At 38.7% G+C, this 25,380-nt stretch overlaps 3 protein-coding genes across 7 annotated transcripts; all 3 read right to left on the bottom strand.

Moving 5' to 3' along the window:
- Positions 1 to 301: 301 nt before the first annotated feature.
- IRX1 (cellulose synthase family protein) lies at positions 302 to 11,526 on the bottom strand. Of its 2 annotated transcripts, XM_088503381.1 has the most exons (13): positions 11,083 to 11,480; positions 10,841 to 10,972; positions 10,602 to 10,752; positions 9,969 to 10,241; positions 9,506 to 9,851; positions 9,293 to 9,430; positions 9,034 to 9,159; positions 8,721 to 8,933; positions 8,367 to 8,607; positions 8,070 to 8,269; positions 7,635 to 7,988; positions 7,270 to 7,476; positions 302 to 887 (listed from the first exon to the last, which is right to left on the bottom strand). In XM_088503381.1, exons 1-13 carry the CDS (start codon positions 11,258 to 11,260, stop codon positions 837 to 839), a joined length of 2,610 nt encoding a protein of 869 aa, XP_088359507.1. In that variant the 5' UTR covers positions 11,261 to 11,480; the 3' UTR covers positions 302 to 836. The 2 variants fall into 2 exon arrangements, with proteins under 2 accessions (XP_088359507.1, XP_016180605.1); XM_016325119.3 differs by lacking the exon at positions 302 to 887 and having other exon boundaries at positions 6,753 to 7,476; positions 11,083 to 11,526.
- A 527-nt stretch (positions 11,527 to 12,053) lies between these two features.
- On the bottom strand, positions 12,054 to 15,910 carry LOC107623599 (uncharacterized). 3 transcript variants are annotated; one of them, XM_088503382.1, is made up of 5 exons: positions 15,215 to 15,910; positions 13,103 to 14,160; positions 12,814 to 12,978; positions 12,560 to 12,739; positions 12,054 to 12,381 (listed from the first exon to the last, which is right to left on the bottom strand). In XM_088503382.1, exons 1-5 carry the CDS (start codon positions 15,663 to 15,665, stop codon positions 12,367 to 12,369), a joined length of 1,869 nt encoding a protein of 622 aa, XP_088359508.1. In that variant the 5' UTR covers positions 15,666 to 15,910; the 3' UTR covers positions 12,054 to 12,366. The 3 variants fall into 3 exon arrangements, with proteins under 3 accessions (XP_088359508.1, XP_020968580.1, XP_016181414.1); XM_021112921.2 differs by having other exon boundaries at positions 12,560 to 12,733; positions 15,215 to 15,898; XM_016325928.3 differs by having other exon boundaries at positions 12,814 to 12,921; positions 15,215 to 15,898.
- Positions 15,911 to 16,560: 650 nt separating this feature from the next.
- LOC107623839 (glycosyltransferase BC10) lies at positions 16,561 to 21,476 on the bottom strand. 2 transcript variants are annotated; one of them, XM_016326226.3, is made up of 11 exons: positions 21,338 to 21,476; positions 20,926 to 21,252; positions 20,686 to 20,802; positions 19,656 to 19,756; positions 19,412 to 19,483; positions 19,203 to 19,284; positions 18,503 to 18,583; positions 18,248 to 18,289; positions 17,537 to 17,596; positions 17,247 to 17,393; positions 16,561 to 17,008 (listed from the first exon to the last, which is right to left on the bottom strand). In XM_016326226.3, exons 2-11 carry the CDS (start codon positions 21,238 to 21,240, stop codon positions 16,829 to 16,831), a joined length of 1,197 nt encoding a protein of 398 aa, XP_016181712.1. In that variant the 5' UTR covers positions 21,241 to 21,252; positions 21,338 to 21,476; the 3' UTR covers positions 16,561 to 16,828. The 2 variants fall into 2 exon arrangements, with proteins under 2 accessions (XP_016181712.1, XP_088359510.1); XM_088503384.1 differs by having other exon boundaries at positions 20,926 to 21,246; positions 21,338 to 21,466.
- Positions 21,477 to 25,380: the final 3,904 nt, after the last annotated feature.

Here is a 25,380-nt window from a genome sequence, read left to right as displayed (position 1 = left end):
TTCATTTTAAATTAAACATCATAATTTACATAAACTCCCTTATTATTAACCATTAGTTTGAATTATTTAAAGGAATATATATTCTATTTTATAACAGATAATAAATAAATTGATATAATATTTTATCTAAAATAGATATAACAAGTGAGAATATTTATATATTACTATTTCAATTTAATTTCAAAAATAATTTATGATAAACTATTTATTCAATCTTCATCATTTTTATGTCATAAGAACAACAAACAATATTATTTTTATTAATATTTATATCGTCTATTCAATTTCTATAAGTAAAAAATATTAAAAAAAAATTCACTAACATTTCTTAGTTCTTATACAGCAATTTAGTCAATCTATAAAAAAAAATAACCCAAAAAAATATATATCAAGAGAGTTTTTAATCTCGATGAAAAATAGTTACACATCTTATGACTTTGCACACTGTAGCAAATGAAATCTTTCACAAATACCATATGATCAAAACTGTTTGATAATTGTGAGATTTTAACAATCAATGGAAATGCAAGTCCTTGAGATGGTTGAGCTGTCAGTTTTGCTGATAAAGGGATTGATCTTAACCCAAACAAGAGAGAAGATTGATGCCAACAACACTGACCAAAGTATAACAATGGTTGGTGTTCTGTTCTGGCGACCCATGAGACCTTTGAAGAATGAATACAGATGAAAAATAACCCAAAATGCAAAGAAAACTTTGCCAAATAAAGGCCCCCAAGACTCATAGCCTCCATTGAGTGCATCAGAGAAACCAGTAACAACACCAACCATGTTAACTATGATCAGAGTTGTTGGAGGGATCAAGAGTGTGGTCCATTTTATGATGTAGAGTTCACCAAACTCTGTGTCATCTGCAGCTTTTGCTGTGACTGTGAAGTTTGTGTCAATGCTTGGTAACATCTTCAGGAAACCTTGGAAGACGGCGAAGAGGTGGGCCGAGACGCCTCTTATGACCCAGAACTGCTCGTTTCGCCATATTGCTTTGATGGTCACGCCACTCCATCGAAGCTCCAAGATGCTGGTGGTTATGATGGACAGAAATATTCCAAGAAAGAGTACACTTGCTAGGTTTGATAGCTGCATTGTCAAAAACAAAATGGTTTAAGGCTAATTAGTAATGGCCTAAATGTTCTCTCATTGTCCTTGAGATAGACCATTGTTGACCAATCATCGATAACCAAACACTCCACACCTGCCAAGCAAATTCACAGCATAGAAATAAATGGTGCACATGTTCCACACATTTATTACATAGAACACAGACATTATCTTCCTGGTTAATGACCCCTAGCCGGCTTAACCGTTCTTTTGTATTCACCCTACCTACCAGGACAAACCAAGCAAATAGCTCTACTCTAGGTGGAACCAACCTTTTCCAGATGGTCTTTGTGAAGCTGTAGCTTGTCACCTCCTCCGGGAGTGTCGCCTCCTGCAAAACCTGAACAAATGAGTTAGTTGAATAAATTTCTTGTTTATCATATTTCCATACTACCATATCCTCTCTGTTAACTACTAGTTGCACAGGTCTCAATGCCTCATGTAGTTGACCCAGTATTCCCAACTCCCATTGAAAGAGCTCTCTCCTCCACTGGAAGTTCCAAATCCAATCTAGCCTATCCTAAAACCCACAATCCCCTATAACAGACCCACATTGGTTTGAAACAGAGAACAGCCTGGAAAACCGCTCTTTTAGAGGCCCACAAAGTAGCCAAATATCCTCCCAAAACCGCGTATGCCGTCCATCACCAATCTCCATAGACAGCCTTGTAACCATCTTATCCCTTATATGGTCATTCCTTATTTGTAGCTGGCATATATCCTTCCACGGTCCTCCCCTAGTAGGTAGTACTTGGGTTGACAGCAGCTCATGGGGATTCAGATTATAACAAGAACAAACCACCTTCTTTCACAATGGGCAATCTTCCTTAGCAAATCGCCACCACCATTTAAACAGCATAGCTGTGTTGCGAGCCATAGCATCCCCAACTCCCAACCCGCCTAGTTTTTTCGGGGCCTGCACCACGTCCCATTTTACTAATGCCATCCCATTATTGCCATCATCTTTACTCCACAAGAACCTTCTTTGCAGTGAAATCAATTTATCATTGACTGCTTTCGCCATCTTGAACAAGCTCAAATAATACACAGGCAGACTGTTTAATACTGATTTAATCAGCACCAATCTTCCAGCTTTATTAAGAGCTTTAGCCTTCCACAGACTTAGCTTCCCCTCCACTTTGTCTATGACAGGCTTCTAGGTCTTCACCAGCCTCGGATTCGCACCTAAGGGAATACCCAGATATTTGACTGGAAGAGACTCGCCTTTACACCCCAACAACTGGCACATATTTTGGGTCCACTTTTCTTTACAATTTATCAGAATCAAGCTCGATTTGTCAAAGTTGATACTGAGACCTGACATTAATTCAAAGCATCTCAATAGTCGCCTGTAATTCTTGATAGTGTCCGCCTCTGGTGGGCAGAATAGAATTGTGTCATAAGCAAACTGAAGATGTGACAGTGCTATACTATCTCTGCCAATCACCAGGGATGATATACGCCCATTCCTGACTGCCTCTCCCACCAATCGATGTAAGACATCCACAACTAGTACGAATAAGAACGGAGAAAGCAGATCACCTTGTCTCAGACCTCTTTCCATCTTGAATGGCTTAGATGACGACCCATTAATCAGAACCGACATAGATGCTGTGGAGACACACTCCATCACCCACGATCTCCATCTGTTGCCAAACCCCATCTTTTGCAGCACTATGTCCACAAAGCTCCACCTGACTCTATCATATGCCTTTTGGAAATCTAACTTGATTATTGCTGCCTCCTTTTTTCTCAGTTTGAGCCAGTTTACCGTTTCACATGCGATGGGCACCCCATCATGTATTTTCCTGCCCCTTACAAATGCACTCTGGGTTTTCCCTACCAAAGCTGGCATCACAGATCTCATCCTCTTAACCAAAATCTTAGAGATGAACTTGTAAACGCATTCAACCATGCTGATAGGTCGTAGATCTTTAATCTCCTTAGCTCCAATGAACTTAGGTGCCAATGCCACCCAAGTGATGTTAGTGTCTGTCGGCAGCCTTGACGTCTGAAAGAACCCCATCACTGCAGCCGTGAATTCAGGCCCAATCTCACCCCAACACCTCTTGACAAAATTCATGTTGTACCCGTCACACCCTGGTGCCTTAGAGGACTCACAATCCCACACAACTTCTCTGATCTCCTCAGCTATCGGCAGTGCCTCCAGATTTACAGAATCTTCCTGCTCGATCCTACTTACCAGACCGTACCATCTCTGAAGCTCATCATAGGAGACTTCTCCTGGTGATATAACTCTTTGTAGTATTCCTTAATAGCAATTTTTATTCTAGCTTGGTTCCTGACCAGCCTACCGTTGATTAACAATGTATCGATCCTATTATTCCGCCATCTTGCTGAAGCTATGTTGTGAAAGTATCTTGTATTTTTGTCCATCTCCTTTGCTTGCCGAGACCGGGACATCTGTTTCCATTGGACTTCTTTCCTAACATACCACCTCTCACAGCAGGTAACCAGCACTTTCCTTCTAGCTTCCATCGTTCCATCATACACCCCATTGCTTACCAAATCATCAATCTTATTAATTTCTTCCTCAAACCTCGTAATCTTCTTGTCCATATCCCCAAATTTAGTCTTATGCCACTTCCCTAGCAGGATCGTCAGAGCCTTCAACTTGTCTGTGAACTGCATCTCTTCCAATCCTCGCCACTCTTCCTTCACGAAGCTAAGGAAGCCTTCATGTGTAAATCATGAGTCAAGGCTTCGGAACGGCCTTGGCCCTACCCTCTGCCTCATATATTCTAAGATGACAGGACAGTGATATGATAAACTCCTTGGTCCACCGCATATCCGAGTCTCGGGGAACTCTTCCAACCACTCCAAGCTAACCAGAGCTCTATCTATATGATTGCATGAGCATCCCCAAAACCAAGTGAACTTGCGATCTGTGAGTGGCAAATCCACTAAATGCATATCTTGTACCCAACTCCTGAATTCTTCTGCCGACCTAGGTAGAACATCAGTACCTTGCCTTTTTCCCACCTGCATTATTTCATTAAAATCTCCCATGTAACAGCTAGGAAGCTGACATAACCCAGCTATGTAACTCAGCTCTTCCCACACCTGAAGTTTCGCAACTCTATTATGTGCACCATAGGCCAAGAAGATAGCACAATTGTAATTATTCTTTACCAGGACCCCTTCAACACACAACCATCTCTCCCCCTTATAACAGTTATTCTTTTTAAACACAGATTCAGCCCATATTAACAATAGTCCACCCGCTGTACCATCAGAGCCTACAAAGTCCCAACCTGCACCACCTTGCCCCCAAAGTCTTGTAACATCAAATCTAGTCACAACCTGTTTTTTAGTCTCAATCAACCCCAGCATATCTAATCTATGTTTTATCTTTAAATCCTTCACCATTCTTATCTTGCCATCACTCCGTAACCCCCTAAAATTCCAAGAGCTAAATATCATTTAAAATTCTTTTTACACACCTGTTTATTTGTTTGGGCCTGCACCGTCTCAGTTTTTCCTTGTGCTTTGCCAACTTTCTTTTTTGTTCGATTTCTTCGTTCTGCGATTGGAGTATTACCATAATGTCATCTTCCTCGTTGACCAACATAACGCCCGACTCCTTTGCCAAATCCCACATTCTTCGGTTCTCAAGCATCTGCTCATCCAGCTTCAAACCTTGCGTGTCACTGTCCTCCGCCACATTCCCACCATCCTCAGACCCAGACTCATTCCCTCCACGGCTCCCCTTACCCTGTCCGGATTCCGTCCTCATACCACGTTGAGAACGAACCAGGTCTCCAGCCAGATTCACATAAGGACCGGTGGAGGTTGCTTCGCCAGGGATTGGATCCGCGTTCAACCCTTCAGAGTTCTGACCAGCCCTCGTCTCGTCTCCCTCTACATCCATGCCGTTGAAGACGACAGGCTCGCCATTCCCCATCCGCGTCATTTCCGTCGTGTCGTTCCCCCCAGCATAGGAACTCCCCCCAAGTCTCGCCTCCCCACCAGCAATCGCAGAGGCAGAGATTACAGTCCCACCCTGCTGGCTGTTGCGAGTTCATGTGGGTGTCTCTCTGCCCTGGCGCCGTCCGATTCCTACGTCTGCAGATCGCCGATCTTCCCCCCGGTCAGTCCCAACAAGCGCGCCGTCCTCTTCCTCGAGGAGAACCCCTCTGTTGTGATAGCTGCGCACCTCTTCCGCCCTGGTGTTCAGCAACCCGCAAAAAGCCCGACCCGGAACCGCCAACACAGGCCCACTGTCTCCATCACTATCCTCACTTGAGGTTGGGCCCAATAGGAAGTGGTTGTCCTGTTCTAAGTTCTTGTTTTGGCAGGCCTAAGCTGAATTGTGGCAAGCCTTTTTTTGTTTCCCCTTTTTGGCTCCTCCCTTTGGCCCATTATAAACATAAGACAGCGTCTTCTCTGAATCTCCCGCAGCACTTATAACCGTCCCTCCCCCTAAATCAGCCATCCCTTGATTATCGCCCTTGACTAATTGATCTTTTTCGAAATTCAAGGAATTTTGATAATTATTACCATTAACCCATTCATTCAAAATTGTCATTGGAATTACCACTCTACCCTTGTCTCCTTCCTCCTCCGGGTTAACTTGTATGAGCATGTCTTCGACTTGAGCGACTTCGTGCGCCGGCCCTGCTTGAAATCCCTGTTCTATTTCCACTCCTAAGCTTGTCTTTGTGGTGGCAGAGTTACTATTTTCACCGGTTATTATAACTTCATTACCCAGATTCTCCGCGCACTGCAGGTTGCATGCCTCATGTCCAACTTCTTTTACCAACACATCAAAGCCCCCAGAACCCACCGTTGTATGGATCCATTCCTGAATAACGTCCATTATGCACGTATCAATCTGAATTTGGCCTACCGTGAAAGAATTGCACAGTTCTGTCTCTCGAGCACACCCAACTACTTCCCCCCACTAGCCTCCTATCGTGGTGAAAGTTTTCGCAGACCATGCATGTAATGGAACCCCAAAACATTCAAACCACCCTACGAGTTTTATTATGTTCCGACTCCTCCCACCGCCATACACTGTGGAATAAACGTAGGAGGCAATTCATGTTCAAGGTGTACGTTTCTTCAGCATGCATAGCACTATCAAAAGTCAGTAGGGTTTTGTACGCTCCCATTTCTCTAACCTGTACGACATTAGGTAGGTTCTTTGCCACGACTTCCTTCAGAGATTCAAAGTTAATAGATTTCGTCGTGCCCCCAACAAAACATTAAGATATTATATTATTAAGATTATGTTAAATTTAGGTATATTTATTTTAAATTAAACATCATAATTCACATAAACTCACTTATTATTAACCATTAGTTTGAATTATTTAAAGAAGTATATATTCTATTTTATAACAGATAATAAATAAATTGATATAATATTTTATCTAAAATAGATATAACAAGTGAGAATATTTATATATTACTATTTTAATTTAATTTCAAAAATAATTTATAATAAACTATTTATTCAATTTTCATAATTTTTATGTCATAAGAACAACAAACAATATTAGTTTTATTAATATTTATATCGACTATTCAATTTTTATAAGTAAAAAATATTTTAAAAATTCACTAATATTTCTTAGTTCTTATACAGCAATTTAGTCAATCTATAAAAAAAAACCCAAAAAAATATATATCAAGAGAGTTTTTAACCCTGGTGAAAAATAGTTACACATTTTATGACTTTGCACACTGTAGCAAATGAAATCTTTCACAAATACCATATGATCAAAACTGTTTGATAATTGTGAGATTTTAACAATCAATAGAAATGCAAGTCCCTGAGATGGTTGAGCTGTCAGTTCTGCTGATAAAGGGATTGATCTTAACCCAAACAAGAGAGAAGACTGATGCCAACAACACTGACCAAAGTATAACAATGGTTGGTGTTCTGTTCTGGCGACCCATGAGACCTTTGAGGAATGGATACAGATGAAAAATAACCCAAAATGCAAAGAAAACTTTGCCAAATAAAGGCCCCCAAGACTCATAACCTCCATTGAGTGCATCAGAGAAACCAGCAACAACACCAACCATGTTAACTATGATCAGAGTTGTTGGAGGGATCAAGAGTGTGGTCCATTTTATGATGTAGAGTTCACCAAACTCTGTGTCATCTGCAGCTTTTGCTGTGACTGTGAAGTTTGTGTCAATGCCTGCTAACATCTTCAGGAAACCTTGGAAGACGGCGAAGAGGTGGGCCGAGACGCCTCCTATGACCCAGAACTGCTCGTTTCGCCATATTGCTTCGATGGTCACGCCACTCCATCGAAGCTCCAAGATGCTGGTGGTTATGATGGACAGAAATAGTCCAAGAAAGAGTACACTTGCTAGGTTTGATAGCTGCATTCAATTGTCAAAAACAAAATGGTTTAAGGCTAATTAGTGTAATGGCCTAAGTTCTAAGCTTATGCAGCTATGAATTGTTTTCTTTGGTGCAAGACATTATTAGTTGTAACTTGTTATGATGTGTTAAGAAGAATAAAAGATGAAGAAACTACCGTTGGAATGATGAACTTTCCAGAGAGAAGGCAAATTGCTGGCAAGGAACAATAAGCAACTAGAGGAAGTGATGTGAAAGGATAGACAATGGTGTTTATGTAAGCTAGTCTCTGAAGCCATCTGAGGCGTCCACCTGCAAATCCATACCACAAAGGGCAGTGTCTGCTGAAGAAGATTTCAACTGATCCAAGGGCCCACCTAAGAACTTGGTGCAACCTATCAGACAAGTTGATTGGTGCTGACCCTTTGAATGCTGGCCTTAATGGCATGCAGTAAATTGATCTCCATCCTCTACAGTGCATCTTGAATCCAGTTAAGATATCCTCTGTCACTGATCCATAAATCCAACCAATCTGAATGAATACACAACAAGAACAACACATTTTAGTTAGTAAACAAGTCAACAACACATGAATGAAACGTTTAAGCCTCACCTCTTTTCCCCATTCAGTCTTCTCTTCATATCCACAGCCAATTACATGAATGGCCTCCTTGATCAGCATTGAGGGATCTGCAGAATCAGGAACACCTCCATTCTCCATCAATGTGGACTCAATGAAAACAGTGGACAAGCCAAATGTTTTCTCAAAGCTCATCTGTGAAATCAGCATTGACCTCTCATATTCATCATAATCTACAGCAAAGAAAAAGAAACCAGTGATATATCACTCAATAAGAGTTTGTTCTGTATTTTCAGTGAAACATGGTTGGAAAAACAGAACTGTTCTTACTTTCAATCTCCCTAAGATTAAAAATAGCAGCATCAAGTTCTTCCCTCTTTGCATCTTTATAAAGCTCAGAGACATCTTTTTTGGCCTTCTTTGAGGGGCAGCAGCAGCAGCATGATGAAGAAGATCTTGGTAAGTTGGGCATGGAAGGTGGACTATAACCGTAAAGAGCTTGTCTATTGAAAACACATCCAGTTCCCACATACATAGGTCCTTGAATTCCATCAAGTCCTTTCATGTTAACCTGAAATGGATCAAGGTTAAAAAGTGCTGTGAATACTTGTTTCATTGTTATATAATTCTACCACACACAATACAAAATTTCTGTTGAAACAGTTTGTTTTTATTTAAACTCACGTCGAAGAAAACTGTGTTGCGATTTGCATATCGATCACTGCGATCAATACCGTCGAATCTCTGGGGGAACTGCACATAACAGACATCCCTACCAACTTCTGGATCCATAAGAAAACACATTGCTTCCCGGACAGCCTTGCTATTGTTAACATAATGATCACAATCAAGATTGAGAATGAAGGGAGCATTTGTGAGAACTGCTGAGACCCTCACCTATATAAATCCAAACAAGAATCAACAGGCCTAATAAAATCTCAAGGATCTTAATAAGGATATGAAACATAAATCCAGATAAATTTTTAAGCATTCTTACCAATGCATTTTCAGCACCAGCCTTTTTGTGATGTTGGTAACCTGGCCTTTTCTCTCTGGAAACATACACCAGCCTAGGAAGTTCATTCCCTTCTATGTCATGTGCACCAGTGTGTCCAAGGAAAACCTGCAAATAGCAAATAACAGAAAAATTCATTTGAATACAGGACACTTTAAACTGGCAGAAATAGTTTAGTCCTTGAAGTTAGGCATTTGACTCTGCCAATAGATTTGATTCAACAAATGGTGAATGGATATACCTGAATCATGCCAGGGTGATCGCGCGAGTTATTCCCAGGCCAAGGGGTTCCATCTTGCATAGTCCATCCTTCTTCTGGTGTTTTCTGTGCCTTGGCTACCAAAGCATTGATTCTTACTTTATACTCCTCATAGTCTCTCTGGAAGATAATCATGATTCATGAGAAGATACTCCATTTGGATTTGGAAAAAGAACAATGTAATGTAATGAATACCTTCATAGCTCTACGTTCCTTCACAAAAGAAGGTTGAATTTTGTCTTTGAGGTAGTCAATCTTCTGAGAGAAGTAGAACTCAGGCGCTCGCGGCTCAATCGAGTACTGCTTGCAAAACGGAACCCACTTTCTTGCAAAATCAGCTGTCTCCACAAGGGATTCAAATGTAAGCATTGCAGCACCATCATCAGACACATAACAGGATACTTTATCCACAGGGTAGTCCACAGCAAGAATAGAAAGCACTGTGTTAGCCGTGATCAGGGGCGGTTCCTTCAATGGATCCACTGTACTGACAAAGAAATCCACAGCAGCAAGCTGAGATGGTTCACCCTCTCTTTCAAACCTGACATTCCAACATAGATCACATGTGAGTTTTCACAATTAACTTAGATGTTCAACAGAAAACTTGAAGTACAAGGAACATGTCCGAATATCTTAGAACTTTGTTTTGTATATTTACCTGGCAGAAAGCCTGTCAATAAAAGTGTGCCTGTTGATGGGATACCATTTAGGGAACTGATCTAACACCCATGAAAATGCAAACCAGATCTCACAGATGATAGATGTCAACCACAAAGCAAAAGCACTGTCAACAGGATTTGTGACTCGGTAATGGAAGAAGAGACCTAAGATTATCAGACGCATGATTATCACAAATCTGTATGGTCCCATTTTTGTTTTCGATATTGGAATAGTAATTGAGAGTGGCTCAGCAGCAGCAGCCTCTGAGGACCTGCAGAACATACCAACACATGGCCATGTATGCACATCAATATAATCTTAAAGAACCATACTAAATTTTTGTCCATGTCATTCCTTTTATATTTAGGATGCTTAAGGTTTGATAATTTGTATTCTGCCTATAACTACTGCTATAAAGTAGGACAAGGAAAATGCAAGAATGCTAACAAAGGATTCAGAGCTTAATCAATTGAAGAAGTCAATTTTCAAGCCATATTTTTTGTTTTACTTCTATGTAGTCTAACTTATTTCTGTGTCCAATTCCATGCATCTCAGGAATATACTAACCCAAGGGGAATGAATTGTTTATTGTTCATTTCAAGAAAACTTTCTCATTTCTGAGTGAACTTACTGTATTTCTTCCATCTGCTGTTCCGGGGGAATTGGCGCCACATTTTCGGCCTTAGATTCAGCCTTTTTCTTCTTGTTTTTCTTCTTATCCTTCTCCTTCCAGCTCTCCACTCTATTTTTCCAGATTGGATTCCCATATTCATCATTTAACTCTACAAGAAAACCATGTTATGAATGAATGATCAATGAGCATTTCTAAAGAAAAATCTACTTGAAAATGTTAGCTTAAGTCTCTCATACCACTATCCACTGTGGACACAGTACTGACATGCCTAGCATGGATTCCAACATCCTGAGAAATACTGAGCTCAGAAGCCATTGATGTTGACCGATTTCCATTAACCTTGGTGTCATCATCATTTTTGGATCTTTCTATAAGATGTACAAAAGGAAACAAAGCTCAGGAAAAAGAAGGCGCATGCATGCTAATTCATTCACTTTGTGAAATGATTTTAAAAAAAGTAGAGATTTCAAAGTGTTACCTTCATAGGGAGTAGCACATCTCAGACAAGCTTTGCGACCCTCATTCATTTCATAATCAAAACAAGCTTTGCAGATTGGAAAATAGCACTCATGACAAGCCACAAACACCTCTCCATTAGCATCAACTCCAATTTGTTCCCCACAAGAATTGCACAACTGAACACTAGATTCCATCATTCTGTTCTTGTTTTCTTGGTTATGGTCTTGGTCATACCCCTCAAGGTTCAAATGAGAGTGCTATGTTGCAATGTTTTTATAATCGTATGGCAGAAGCATAAACCAACCCTTTGAATGTGTATGGTGGAAAAGGGTAGTGATGATGGTGGTGGGTTCATTTTCATATGTTGAAGGGTTCATATCATTGTTTAACTCACAAACAAAGGCACATTCTCTCACTGAAGTAATATAGTTTTGAATTTATTGCTGGAACTATAAGGAACAACAACTCCTTCGGTTGTGCTAGGTACATCTTTAACTAACTACCCTTCAGCTACAAGCTCATTGCAGCAACCATATACAAATATTATTATTTCAATTATATTCTTCATTTTTACTAATATAGCACATGATTAAAATTGATAATGATACTTGACCGTTCATCTTGTTATTCCAGATTAAGCTAACAATGTTTAGCATTTATTATAACCTTGATTCGTATGTGGCACGTCTCTACTAAGTTGTTCTAACATCGGTTCATATTTTCGGTGGTTATTGGCTTATTGCTAATTATAGATACTCACCATGTTGTGTCCTAACTCAGAGTTCTTTAATAAATTTTTAATATTTAAAAAAATTCCATTCCATTTAAATGGAATAATGAATTGAGGTTAGAATACATGACTAAAATATATTTCTTAAAAAAAAAAGGCAAAATATTACAACAGAAGCATCAAGGTCATGATATCTTTGACAAAAGTGGTTGCCAAAAAGTAACTTGGAAGTTCAATGTTCAGAAGAGACAAAGTTAAGATGACACGAATTATTAAACCATGTAAAGATGTAAAGCCATCATGAAATAGCATCTTGTCCTGATTATATATCTAAATACAAATAAAGATCATATTATTGACAAAAATTACAATTGTTTGAATGTAATAAGACACTTTAATAGTATTACCGTGATGCCACAGAGCATTAAGTGGCATGTTAAAACTTACAACTCGACATATAATAACATGTCAACTTTGTTACCAAATTATAGATTCCGTTTTTTCCCTCTTTATTTGATTTCACCAATCTAATTACAGCCTCAGTTCTGTGCCTCTCAAATCTACAAAGCAGTATCACCTCAACAGTTCCTGAAAACATTTCCACCTATGTTAGTATATACATATTAGAGCAGGTTAGTTTGAAGGAGGCTTCTAAGAGCAGCAATGCCAATTTCAAGTCCTATATATTAGGCCATGTAAAGAACATTAAGTATTAAGTTAGTGAAGAAGAGAAGATTGCTGTAACATTTTAGGTGGAAGGGAATACCGCAATGTTCGCTGAATTCAAATCCATGCCAGATTCCATAAGGCAACGGAATGTTTTGAATTTCCTATAACACCGTTCTGCTTCAGAATCAAGCCACAAATTCCAAAACAACATAGCCTCTGGATGCATTTGTTTCTCATAATCCAAACTCTTCCCAAGACTTCTTCGAATGACCTGAAGCTGCAATCACTCAAACATTTATTCCAAATTTCAGAAAAGTTCTAGTTACATTCTGGTACCATCACACCAAGTACCTCAGCAAATTCATTTTCAGTGCCTTGATGATTGCTAGATGCAAAAGAAATCCGTCCACTCTCAGCAAACACTTTAGAAACACTGATTTTCTTTCCCAGGTGATCATTCTGCACATAAGGTTGATTCAGCGTGGGTAGGGTCTCTACACTTGTCAATTCAAGTCCCTTCAACATAGACATATTAGTTTGAAGAGCAGTGATGAAAATCAGCATAAAACTGGGGGCAAGGAGAAGATTCCAGCTAGGGTGCTACCATGCATAAATCGCCTAAGACAGATTAAATACATACCTTAGAATATTTTGATGACCTATCAAGATGATATGGACTGTCTGCCAATGTTGAATCATGGGTTGAAATCCCTTGTTCAAATCTTTTTGTGCTAAGCATGTTCAGATTATTGATTATTTGTACAACAATATCAGGATCAGGTTCACTATATGAATTTGCTAGGTCTACAGAAGTTTGGACAAGCAATTCTGAAAGAACATGCATAGCATTGACCATTATATGAACATCGGGTCTGGGAGACTCGATAAATAACTTCAAAAGACCTTTGAGTGTTTTAAGAAGATCAGTATCAAAATCAACTCCAGATGAGGATGAAGTTGGAATTGGAGGATGACCATTTCCATGGAAAACCCCATTAGTTCCATTCACAAAGCCATCAACATCTACAGCAGTTACAAGTTTTCCTTTCAGTGTTGAGCAATCTACTATGGAAGAAGATTGAGTCATTATAGAGTGAGAATTTTGCACAAGATTCATATAATTATTTTTTGGATCATTAAGGACATTAAATGTGTTCTCTCTTCCACTGACGTTAGTATAATGCCGAAGCTCAGTTCCCTTATTTAATTCCAACGGGGATTCCACCAACACAGTTTCCATATAATCTAAATTATTAGCTATAGGGCATGCACTAGATTTGGAAGACAGAAAATCATCTTTGATGTATCCAACACCAGGAAAGAACTGAGGAGCCAGAGGATTTAAACTATTATGTTTTTCTGTTCCTTTCTCAACATGATGAGATTGTATAGGCTCTGAAGTTTCTAATGGCGTTGCACTAAAAGCTGTTGTTCCCTGCCAACAAGGAGAATCCACCTCAGGTTCACTGTCAACTCCTAAGTTATTGGAAGATTGATCTTGCAGAATGTTTTTAGCAGAGTATGTATCAGTTGATAACTTGAGTGGCGCTAACTTAGGGTAATTAAGATTAGAGCTAGCTTGATCTATGGTGCTTTTTGAATTTGATAGAATATCTTTTTCCCCAATTGTATTGCTTTTTTTAAGAAGACCATCAGACACTGCTATACAAGTGTTTGACCCATCAAGAGCATGCTTACCTAAACAAACAAAAAAAAATTATGAAGCACCAAAGTGCAACTTGTCAACAAAATTATAACCAAAATTCAAGAACAGCATACTAGAATTGAATGCTAAGCATGCTTTTGATTACCACTACTTGAACTGATTTTGCTGGTTCATTTGAAAATCCAATAATATGATATTTTCGGTCATGTGAGCATAATTAGAAGTTTAGAACAACAAACATAAGAATGTAGCAGTAAGTCGAAACATTTCTCTCAGATATGAAAAATCAAATGTTTCTTCACTATATAGTAAAGAAATATCAATCTACCACCTTATAGACACAAACAACTCAGAACGTAGCTTATCTTTAAGCAGTCTAAAGAACATAAAAATACACTCAAACAAATAAATTGCTTGTCTTTTAAGCACCAAAATTTTTAAAAAGCAGAGATGCACAAGTTTCTTGTCTTCAAGTACTAAAAATTCTAATATGCAGTATTTACAAAGGCCTGGGAGAAACCTTCATTACTTTGTTCAACCCCACAAAATTTATGGTTATTCTTTGCATACAAGTAAAATATGAGTGATTTTGAAATTTTAATTATGAAGGCAACAGCATAACTAGTGAGTTGCTTTTCAGTGCATGTAATTCGTAACATTTGTAGGTGAACTAAATTGAAATCTCAACTCTTAGCATTGCTTAGAAATTGTGCAAGACTGCAAATTACCATTTTCACCAACAATAACGACTCAGAAATTCCCTTTGTTAACCACATGCTACTTAACAGTTAAATCTTATACATATACTCCATATTAGTAACCATAGAAGCACAAGGCTCAAGTCTGCAATAGACTGAGTATGAAAGAAACTATCCTCACTATATGCAGTAAAAGGCTTAATGTGATAGAAATTATAGCACACAACTAACTAAAGGTACTTCCCTCAGAAGTAAGGGATGGAAGATCAATAAGATAAGAAAAGCATAACCAACGTACTATACAAGTGAAAGATAATCATCAGAATCTATCAAAATTGCAGAAGTTTAGGGAAGGCCCCAAACCATTCAAGAAGAAAAAGAAAATTACCTTTCTGAAGCATGATCCCATCATCAACTGAACTATCAACTTCATTACCACTGATACCAGTACCATATCCTAAACCAGTCAAGCTTGATGAGTAGCTAGGCATTGGAAACTCTTCCAGAATTCCAAAGTGTGACCAGTGAATCCCATCAAAGTCATCATCTTTTCCAAATTCCTGAGAAGGGTACTGTTCAAAAAGTGATTTTTCCTGCTCCTGAGTGGAAATCTCAACAGGTAAAGCTGTTGTTTTTGAAGGCACAGTTGCTACTTTAGAACCCATGTTGCTTTTCCTGAAAGAATCAAGCAAAGAGCTAAAAGGATCATCGTTACAGTGAAGCACGGATGAAGAAGCTGAACCAGGTTGGTGGTTGGTGGAGCGGTTGAGAGTGAAGGGTTTTGCAAGTGGTGACAAACGTGTAGTGGTCAATGAAGCCGATTTCTTCCCCTGATCCATTGTTGCTTTGTTTCTTCTTTGATCCTTTGGAAGAGCACACAGAACAAACACTTGGTGATCAAAAAGTCAAAGCTTGGTCAAACAAAAATGCAGAAAAGGAAAGGAAGTGATAATGGCATATAGGATTAGAGGGAACAGTGGAAAAGAACAAAGGAAGGCGAAGACTATTGACTTTGAATTTGTTTTAGCTTCCTCCCTAAGTAGTAAGTACCCTTTCCCAGTGAATTGTTTGTGCTTTGTTTAATAGTTCCTCTCTCTCGAAATTTGTTCCTTTATTACTGGATGTTGAAATTTTTTTATCAATTTTTTATTTTAATATTTTCTTCAATATTTTCTATTTTAATATTTTTTTTTCAATATTTTCTGCTATCAAAATCCTCTACTTTCCTAACAATTCTCTGTTTACTTCATTTCCTAGTTTTATCTCCTTCAAGCATAGATGACAGTTGACCACAAATTAAATGGGTCAAATTGTGTCTTCCAAATTACATTCCCTATGTTGAGCCAATATCCTTTCCCGTGTCCCATAACCACATAGCCACTTCTCGTAGTCCTAAAATGTAACTATAGCAATTACTCAGTTAATAATAATAATAATATAATTAATAAGATATCAAGAGCAACTTTTGAATACAGATATCACCTTCTGCCCTGTGTTTCTCAGTAGATTGTTCATTCTTCGTCTACTCATTCACTTATTTTTGTGTTTACTTGATATATTGCTTAATGAACAAATAAGTAAATAAGTAATTATTGTTCACCTATTCAACTTTCTCTTGAATCAATGACTTTTTCTTCAATTGATTTCTGCTTTGAAGATAAATTTATGAACTACTAATACACTATTGAAGTGACGTGAGCTTTTTAGAATGTCGCTTCTCCAATACCGAAAATATAAAAAGAAAAATGCTTCTCTTTATACTGTAACTGTACTACACGTGATAGATACGTAAAACCTATTAGCTAAACCCAGATAAAATATGGTCCTATTAGATTGTTACATCCAAATTAACTGATTCAGCCACAGCTACCTAGGAATATGCTGTTACTAGGGTCTTCAAAATCTGTGTGTGGACTGCGGAGTATGCTATTCTGTGTATACCAATCCCATTTGAGGTCCCAAGTATATGTGAAAGTAGGTCAGTAATTTGTATAAGAACATGTCATGGGGGAGTGTCCAACATTGCAGAAACTTGGAAGTGGCCAACAACTTCGTCACTCAATAAGCGCATGGCAGCTCCCTTAGAGAATTTCCTAGCAAATAAAAAGCACGGAACAGATGTTGAATTCACACGACACCATTCTGTCCTAAACTCCGTCTCATAATATACATGATTGATGCCCTGTTAGAGAGAAGGAACAAAAAAAAAAAAAAGAAAGAACAAGGCACAGGGTTAAGGAAATGGTAGCCAGAAACAAAAATGCAACCATGGTAATTGAGCATAAATTTGCAGACCTATGATAACTGATAGAATTTATGACAAAAAGGAATAGAAATCTCTGCACAAGTAGTTCTCAATTATCCACCAATTATGCAGCTAAATCTATGCACAGGTATAATATAAGGTATCAGAAGATAACCTTCATTTCCTTTATCCTTTGAGGGCTAGCATTTGCATAGCTGTAAGTAATAGGATGCCAGCCTTTGTTCTCCATCTTTGTTGTAGACTGGTTCCACAGGGTATAGGTCAACGTTCTACGTTCAAGTTGACCTTCAAGGCCGTGCATCTACAAAGAAAACATAGGAAAGAAGAAAGAATATCAGTGCAAATTAATACTTGAAGAGGTACTAAACTTTAATGCGGAAAAATAGAAAACCTTAACCACAAATAGCAAAGGTAAATAGTGATGGAAGAATCTTAGTATCTTACTGCAAGCAATGTCTGAACATAGTGTTCATCTGGAATACAGTTGTGCTGCTTCTGAATTTTCTGCACTTATGCCAAAACCATAGTTAACACTTAACAATCATTTATATTGATAGGGAAAAGAAGCAGGGGGAAAAAGAACAAAAAACAACACCCTATAATTTGAGTACTCAAATCACGACGACGTTATCAGTATGAAAAAGACTAGAATCACAGCATGCTCCATAGTTTGATCAAGTCCACAGAGGTCACTGATTTTTACAAGGATCTTTTAACACATACGACAAATAAGTGAAAACATAAAATCCCACAAAAAATGCCAATCATGTACTAATTCTCACACATGAATTAAATGGTTTGTATATGGGGCTTTTACAAATATTAGGTTATTTGAGTGTTTGAGAAAAAAGTATACAGGAACCATATCATAGATATTCTACAGCTGTTCCAGGGTTGTGAAAGTAACTCATCTGACTATATTCTGTGATCAAATACCAAATAGAAGGGGGGAAGTAAGACAATGGGATGAAATTTAAAATAACAACTTCGGCCTGCAGTTATGTGATATAATCAGAATAGAAGTATGCCTTTATAGTAGAGTATTGAACTAAATTTCCAGTTTAAAAGAAGTAAAGAATATTGTGTCACATAACAGTAAGATAACATGATACATTCCAATAATGATACAAAGAAAACTAAAATTAAACCACTTACAAGATTCAGCTTTCCCTTTCTGTTATCAACTGGTGGACGTCTCTGAGATGGAAAGAAAATCAGACAGGTTATTCCTTAGTATTAACACATTAAACATTTACAGTAATCCCAGTCTTGCAACAGTATTGTGCTGGGTTCTATAAGACAACTTTGAAATAATATCATATTAACTTTAAAGGAAACTTAATAAATCAACACAAGAAAGTTTGAATCAACATAAAATATGGTTGAAAATAGTTGTGATTGATTACATACCTTACAATGCTTATTGAAGACAGGGAAGATAACATCATCATCAACGATTACTTCTGCATGACTACGTACTACAGTGAACCACTGGAAATTCAAAATGAATTCAACTTTAAACATATTTTAAAGGAATAAACAGTTTATCATGTCACCTACTAATATCATGTGATATTTAGCATTCAATTTAATATCTACCCAAAGCAATCAATGAATCAATAAGGTATGCTTGAATTTCCAAATTAATAACTACACCAATAGCATGGTATGTGTTACCAAAGTCAGCTGGATGTAGCAAACAATGATTTATGACGATCAATATTTTCTCCAACTAGTTCTAAAGGAAAGCAAGACATTTCCTTGCCTCTTTTTAACCCATTAATCTACAGAATTGATTGAACCAAATATTGTCACATACAGGATACGCAGCATAAAAACCACATAAATGAAGAGTAAATTGAAATGGATTAATATATCTCATCAATCCTTCAGCTATTCAGATTGATGCTCCTCCATCACCTACAAGAGATAGCTGATAGCTACACCTAGGTGGTAGGTTCTGACAGATTGAAGAACAAACATTTTAATAAAAACATCTCAGCAACAAAAAGAAACATAATTACAGATGAAAATACCACCAGATTTAGTCCTTCATGACTGGAAAGAACAACATCAAGATTAAACAAAAATCAAAGATAAGAGAAATCACCTGTGACCCTTTACGCCATTTTTCCCTTGGTATTTTAGGTGACATTTTCGGGTTGTAGCGGCCATCCTTCACATCAAGAAAGCTACAATATGAACAAACTAATTCATTGCACCTTTTGGACATTTCCATTTTACATGAACTTATTATAATTGAGCAGCCAAAAAAGATATAGTGCTAAGCACCTCAAGAACCAAAGCCTTCTTCTCTACCTGTCCACAAAGCTCCTTTGAGAAACCATGACATAATTATACACATACGAGAAGTTGTACAGAGGAACACAGCTGCACGTGGAAAACAGAAACTTAGATTCTTACTATGGCAAGTAAAATACCACATCCCAACCTGCCTCTTCACTTCAAAAAGGATACAAGTACAAACAGGATAAAGAAGAAACATATAAAGATAAAAGTCCTCATGGAAACTTATGTTATTACAAGACTTGTAAATGCCAACCTGTCTGAGAGAAGAACAAATCTTTGATTTGCAGGGTCATCTAGTGCTGCCGCCAGTAACAACCTTTCAGCCTGAATCATACTTGATTCTCCCCATGAAACCTAAAATAACGAATTAAGCGACCTCTTAAAAAATTTGGACTAGACAACACATTGGTATACCAGACAACAGCTGACAATTTATATCTTTATCGGTTTTACAAAGGGCATTTGTGAAGAATACAAAAATGGAAGGATTTTTATAGGAAAGATAAAATCCTGAGTTTCCAATGGCATTAAATACATAGAAGATCACTTTCTCTATAAAATCATTTCCCTTTTGTATTAGCAAAACTCTATCTTTATACTAAATCATATCCGCAGAGATCGCATTAGGATAAAAACATATATCCAGGCCCAATTAAAAAAAACAATGAGTATGAACAGAGGATACTTAATTGATTTTTTTACTATATCTTGCATAATTTGCTTTTGATGAAACCATGCCATGCATTATGTAATATGATTTTTTAAAAAATGAAAAAAAATAATGTTATAAGATGTAACTTACCAACACATATTGGTTGACAAGTTTAAATAACCCATTTGAAATATTTTCTTAAAAGGTAAATTATGTTATATACGATGCGAGTAACATAGTGGTTGACAAATTAAAAAAAACCGTTGGAAATAATTTTTCCTTGGATCAATTTGGTGTCCCTTCAATTACGGGGTGACAAATTTAGCAGCTCCACCCACGGAGTCTAGCAGAAGGTATATTTTCAAGGGACATGGAGACAAAACTTCATAGGGCGTATAACAAATTCATAACTCAAAATTTGTGAGCAGTTAAACAAAACAGACCTTAGAAGTTCCCCGGGAATTAACATTTTACTTCTTATTTTCTTTCCATTTTGTGCATCATAGGAAAGGGGTAATATATACATACATCCACATCAAGCATCAACAACCCGAAAAGAAAGCAACGTTTATATTTGAAAACCACCAATTGGAAAAGCCAAAATAGGGAAAAGAGGAGAAGGACGGGGAACCTGAATGACATTGGAGATTTGTGTACCATAGAAGAAGCTGGACCTCGTAGTTGACTCATCCAACACGAACCCTGGCGCCGAATGAACGTAAATCGAGAACTTGGCAACGTTACCGTTCTGCACCAACCAAATCCATAAAAAAACAAGAAGCTCAATCATATTTTTCTCATAATTTCCAATAACGATCAGTTTCAAAATAAATATTAGAAAAAAAGAAAGAAAAAGAAGAGGGAAACGAACCTTGAAGAAGACATGCCAGAGGAAATCAAGGGGGATGTTTTGGCGAACGAGGAACAAGAAGGCGATCTTAGGGGGGCCGTGGAAGGTTCTAGAAACCGTTGATCGCGTTACCTTGAAATGGTTGGAGCTATCAGCGTTGGAGAGGTAAGAGGAGTGAAGAGAAAATAGAGAGGCCAAAACGAGGACGCAGGAGAGTGAAACGCAGAGCAGGATGAGGAGCTTCCAGCTGAAGAATCTACTGCCGGTGGTGCTGGTGATGACGTGGCGCCTCTTGGGAGGCACGCCTCTCGCACTTGCAGTTGACACCGCCACCATCACCACCTAAAGCTAACAGAGCATTTGATTTGATTACCATGTAAATTGGAGAACGAAAACAAGCATTCACGTTTGGAGGGATGAATGATGATGATACCATAGGGGCTGGCGCATAGCCATAGCTGCCTGCGTTGAAACGTCGGCAACGCCAACGTGGCCAGTGAAGCTTTTCAACGGAGGGCGCGGCACCGCCTCGCCAAAATACACGTGGACCCACATCATTCCTTCACTTAACCTAACCCCCAGACCGTCCCATGTTTTTAATTTTTTATTACTTATGGATCCATTAACTAAATCCAAATATAATTTTTTAGAAAAATTTATTAAACCATTACTCCGTACTCAAAGAGAATGAGAGAATGAGAAAGTGGGGGCGAGCGGTTGAGAGTGAAACACGGTGAGGAAGATGGCCATGCCATCAGAAGAGATAAGGGGGAGAGCGTGGGTGGGTGTGTATCCGGTGTTAAGGAGGGTTCTTCTCGAGAGGGGTTAGGAAAGCCATCCAAGGTCTCCTTTAGAGATAAAGTCATTGGTGCAGAAAAGTCTAAGGCCTTTGCATTAGTAGGGTCTTTATCTGGGGATGGTATCGCGACGGTGACAGGTAAGCAGGGTGATTCTCGTCCACCAAGTGTCAGTTTTACCAAGGAGGCAAAGAGCTGTCTAGCTGAACCTTATAAGGAAGCCATCGTGATCAAGGTGTTGGATAAGTATTATGGCTACACGGCTCTCATGCATAAGCTCCGGATAGTATGGCGCATCAAAGGAGGGTTTGATTTGTTGGATGTGGGATTTGGATATTTTTTGGTTAAATTTGATATTGCTGGGGATCGTGAGAAAGTCATTCTTGGTGGCCGTGGTTGATAGACGGTCACTATGTTGCAGTAAAGCCATGGGATGTGGATTTTAGGCCATGCGAAAAATCCTTTGGATCAACGCTGGTATGGATTCGAGTCTCGGGACTTCCAATTTGGTGCTACCAGGAACAAGCAATGCTGCGAATTGCTTCTGCAATTGGGATTCCGGTGAAAGTAGATTTGGCTACTAAGCTCGCAGAAAGAGGAAAATATGCCCGAGCTTGTGTTCAAATTAATCTTGAGTTGCCTGTAATCAAACATATTATAGTGGAGGGTGTGACTTATGAAGTGGAGTACGAGAGTTTACAGTTGATTTGTGCTACTTGTGCACGGTATGGGCATGATAAATCGTTGTGCATGGAGAAGGAGTCCTTGGAAGGAAACATAAATTCCTTTAGTGATGGAAAAAATAATGAAGCCCCAACACTAGTGCCACACAACAATCATGAGATTCAAAAAGAGGCTGAATCAGAAGCTCGTGATTTGGGTGAGAAATTAGGAGTTGTTAAAGGGAAGGATGTGGTTACGGAATCATTGGCTCCTCACGTGCCTGATGGTCTTGTTAATGAGGCATGCATGGATGATGGAGAGGGCTGGCAACAAGTGCTGCGTAAGAAAAAATTTACAATGGGCCAGTCATCAGGTTTGAAGGACCAAGATGGAAAGCAGCACAAGTTTGGTTCGAGAAGGGTTCCAAGGCCCAATTTGCATGGTGATGGAGGCAAATCAACTGGCATTAGGATGGGGAAGCAAGAAAAACATGAAATTGCGCCATCTCCATCGCGCAGAACTCCTGCACGTCGTGGAATTTCTCTACGGAAGCGTCCTCGGCCTTCCTCCTTGCAGAACTCGCCAGTTGATAAAAATGGTGGCACAACGGAGGAAACCTTAGTAGATGGAAGCATGGCAAGTGCAGTGTCAGGGGGTCCAAAGGTGGCAATTATTGAGGATCAGAGTGTGCCAGTACCGCAGGACAAACCACCTATTGAGGTTGGTGATTCTGTTTAGAGTTTATGTTCTTATTTATTCTGTCCCTATTATTTATGGATAGTTTAAATATGATTGTTTGGAATATTAGGGGTGCTTCTAATAAGTTAGCCCGGGTGCATTGTAAGGAACTTGTTAGAAAATTTAGACATGTTTTCTTTATTGTGGTTGAAACTCACTCCCCTTTTCAGCATTTAAAATTATTTTGGGAAAGGTTGGGGTATCACTCTGTTGGTATAGTAGAGGCACAGGGGCATAAGGGAGGTATTTGGTTTCTATCCTCTATGAAGGGTGTTTGTTGTAAGTTCATTGATGCTTTTGATCAGGGTGTTACTGTTGAGGTTCACTTTGATAATTTAATTTGGAGGTGTAGTGGTATTTATGGCAGTCCTCAATTTAATAAAAGGGTTCTCCTTTGGGATTATCTTGTTGCACAATCCATGGTTTTTCAAGGACCTTGGATTGTTCTTGGTGATTTTAATGAAGTCAAATTTTCTCATGAATCTAAGGGCTGTCAATTTTCTCATCAAAGAGCAGACATGTTTGCTACTTCATTAGGGGATAGTGGTTTGTTTGATCTGAAGACTATCGGGAGGCAGTTTTCTTGGTACAGGAGGGTGAAAAATTATGTTGACGTGGCAAAAAAGCTTGATCGAGTCTGTATAAATAGTAGTTGGTTATCTATCTTTCCAAAGGCTTATGCAGAAGTTTTAAATAGGCTTCAGTCCGATCATTGCCCTATTCTGGTGCGTTGTAAAGGTCGTCCTCAGCCTAAAGGGAATCGACCTTTCCGATTTGTTGCTGCTTGGGCTACTCATCCTGGGTATAAAGATATTGTGAACCAGTCATGGTGGTCTGGTAATAGAGGAATTCATGGCAAGCTTTCAGAAGTACAGAAGAATTCACTAGAGTTTAACTCGAAGGTATTTGGTAACATTTTTGTTAAGAAATGTGAATTAGAGCAGCAGATTAATTATTTACAAAAGCGTTTGGAAGTGGTGGATAGTATTTATTTGCGTCAGAAAGAGCAACAGTTGCTTGATGATTATAATAATACTCTAGTGCAAGAAGAGCTCCTATGGTTCCAAAAGTCCAGAGAGCAGTGGGTAAGGTTCGGGGATAGGAATACAAGATTCTTTCATATTCAAACTCTTGCGCGAAGGAAGCATAATAAGATTCATGGCCTTTTTCTCAAGGATGGAGTGTGGGAAACTGATCCAGAAGTTCTGAGTCAAGAAGCAGAGTCTTTCTATAAAAGCTTATTCTGTCATTTGGATGATGTTGATTTGGGTTGCCTTGGTGATGTGCCTCTTCCTTCTCTGAATGAGGAAGCTTGCAATAATCTTACGGCACCAGTTACTATGGAGGAAGTCAAAACAGCTGTTTTTCACATGAACTCTTTTAAAGCTCCAGGTCCGGATGGGTTTCAAGCTTTCTTCTTCAAAGAATATTGGGAGATCATTGGTCTTGATGTTTGGAAGATGGTTAAGCAGGCATTCTCCGGTGTTACTCTTGATCCGAGAATGTTGGAGACTTTACTGGTTCTCATTCCAAAGGTTGAATCACCGGTATCTATGAAAGATTTCAGGCCGATTAGTCTCTGCAATGTAGTTTACAAGATCATCACGAAGGTCCTTGTTAATAGGCTTCGTCCTCATCTTGCGGAGATTGTTGGCCCGCTTCAAGGAGGATTTATTCCGGGACGAGGAACTCCTGACAACATCATTATTGCTCAAGAAGTCCTCCACTTTATGAAGAAGACTAAATCAAAGAAAGGCACACTGGCCTTTAAGATTGATCTGGAGAAAGCTTATGACAGAGTTGACTGGAGGTTTTTAGCTCATACCCTTAAGAGCTTTGGTTTTCCTATTCCTACACTTAATTTGATTATGAATTGTGTCACTGCTTCTTCCTTATCTATTCTTTGGAATGGGAGTCGTCTGAATGGCTTTACTCCTAGCCGAGGTCTTAGACAAGGAGACCCTATGTCACCCTATCTTTTTGTGTTGTGTATGGAGCGACTGGCATGCTTTATTAGTCATCAGGTTGATTTGGGCTTGTGGGAGCCGGTTGCTATTTCTAGAGGGGGACCAAGAATATCCCATTTAATGTTTGCGGATGACTTGCTTCTATTCTGTAAAGCTACAAAGAGACAAGTGCAAAATGTGATGTTGGTTTTAGAGACTTTTTGCAAAGCATCTGGGATGAAGATTAATGTGGAGAAGTCTAAAGCGCTTTGCTCCAAGAATGTCTCTGCAACAAGGAAAGAGATTTTCACTGGGGTATCCTCTATCAGATT

This window comes from Arachis ipaensis, chromosome B10 (assembly GCF_059453495.1).
Source record: "Arachis ipaensis isolate K30076 ecotype BB chromosome B10, ASM5945349v1, whole genome shotgun sequence".
In the NCBI taxonomy this organism is placed as follows: Eukaryota; Viridiplantae; Streptophyta; class Magnoliopsida; order Fabales; family Fabaceae; genus Arachis; species Arachis ipaensis.
The sequence above is the reverse complement of the archived record's forward strand: the minus strand, read 5'-3'. Positions and strand labels throughout refer to the sequence as shown.

What these genes read in the sequence shown, in the direction of transcription:
- IRX1 (XM_016325119.3), bottom strand. Translation starts at nt 11,260, where the DNA reads ATGATGGAATCTAGTGTTCAGTTGTGCAATTCTTGTGGGGAACAAATT. An exon ending in CAGCAGATGGAAGAAATACA is followed by an intron (nt 10,242 to 10,601) that starts GTAAGTTCACTC and finishes TATGTTCTGCAG; the next exon opens with GTCCTCAGAGGCTGCTGCTG. An exon ending in AGACTGAATGGGGAAAAGAG is followed by an intron (nt 7,989 to 8,069) that starts GTGAGGCTTAAA and finishes GTATTCATTCAG; the next exon opens with ATTGGTTGGATTTATGGATC.
- LOC107623839 (XM_088503384.1), bottom strand. An exon ending in TCTGGCATGTCTTCTTCAAG is followed by an intron (nt 20,803 to 20,925) that starts GTTCGTTTCCCT and finishes TGGTTGGTGCAG; the next exon opens with AACGGTAACGTTGCCAAGTT. An exon ending in CAAAGGAGCTTTGTGGACAG is followed by an intron (nt 19,285 to 19,411) that starts GTAGAGAAGAAG and finishes TTCATATTGTAG; the next exon opens with CTTTCTTGATGTGAAGGATG.
- LOC107623599 (XM_088503382.1), bottom strand. Translation starts at nt 15,665, where the DNA reads ATGGATCAGGGGAAGAAATCGGCTTCATTGACCACTACACGTTTGTCA. An exon ending in GGTCATCAAAATATTCTAAG is followed by an intron (nt 12,979 to 13,102) that starts GTATGTATTTAA and finishes TCTATGTTGAAG; the next exon opens with GGACTTGAATTGACAAGTGT. An exon ending in CTGAAAATGAATTTGCTGAG is followed by an intron (nt 12,740 to 12,813) that starts GTACTTGGTGTG and finishes GAGTGATTGCAG; the next exon opens with CTTCAGGTCATTCGAAGAAG.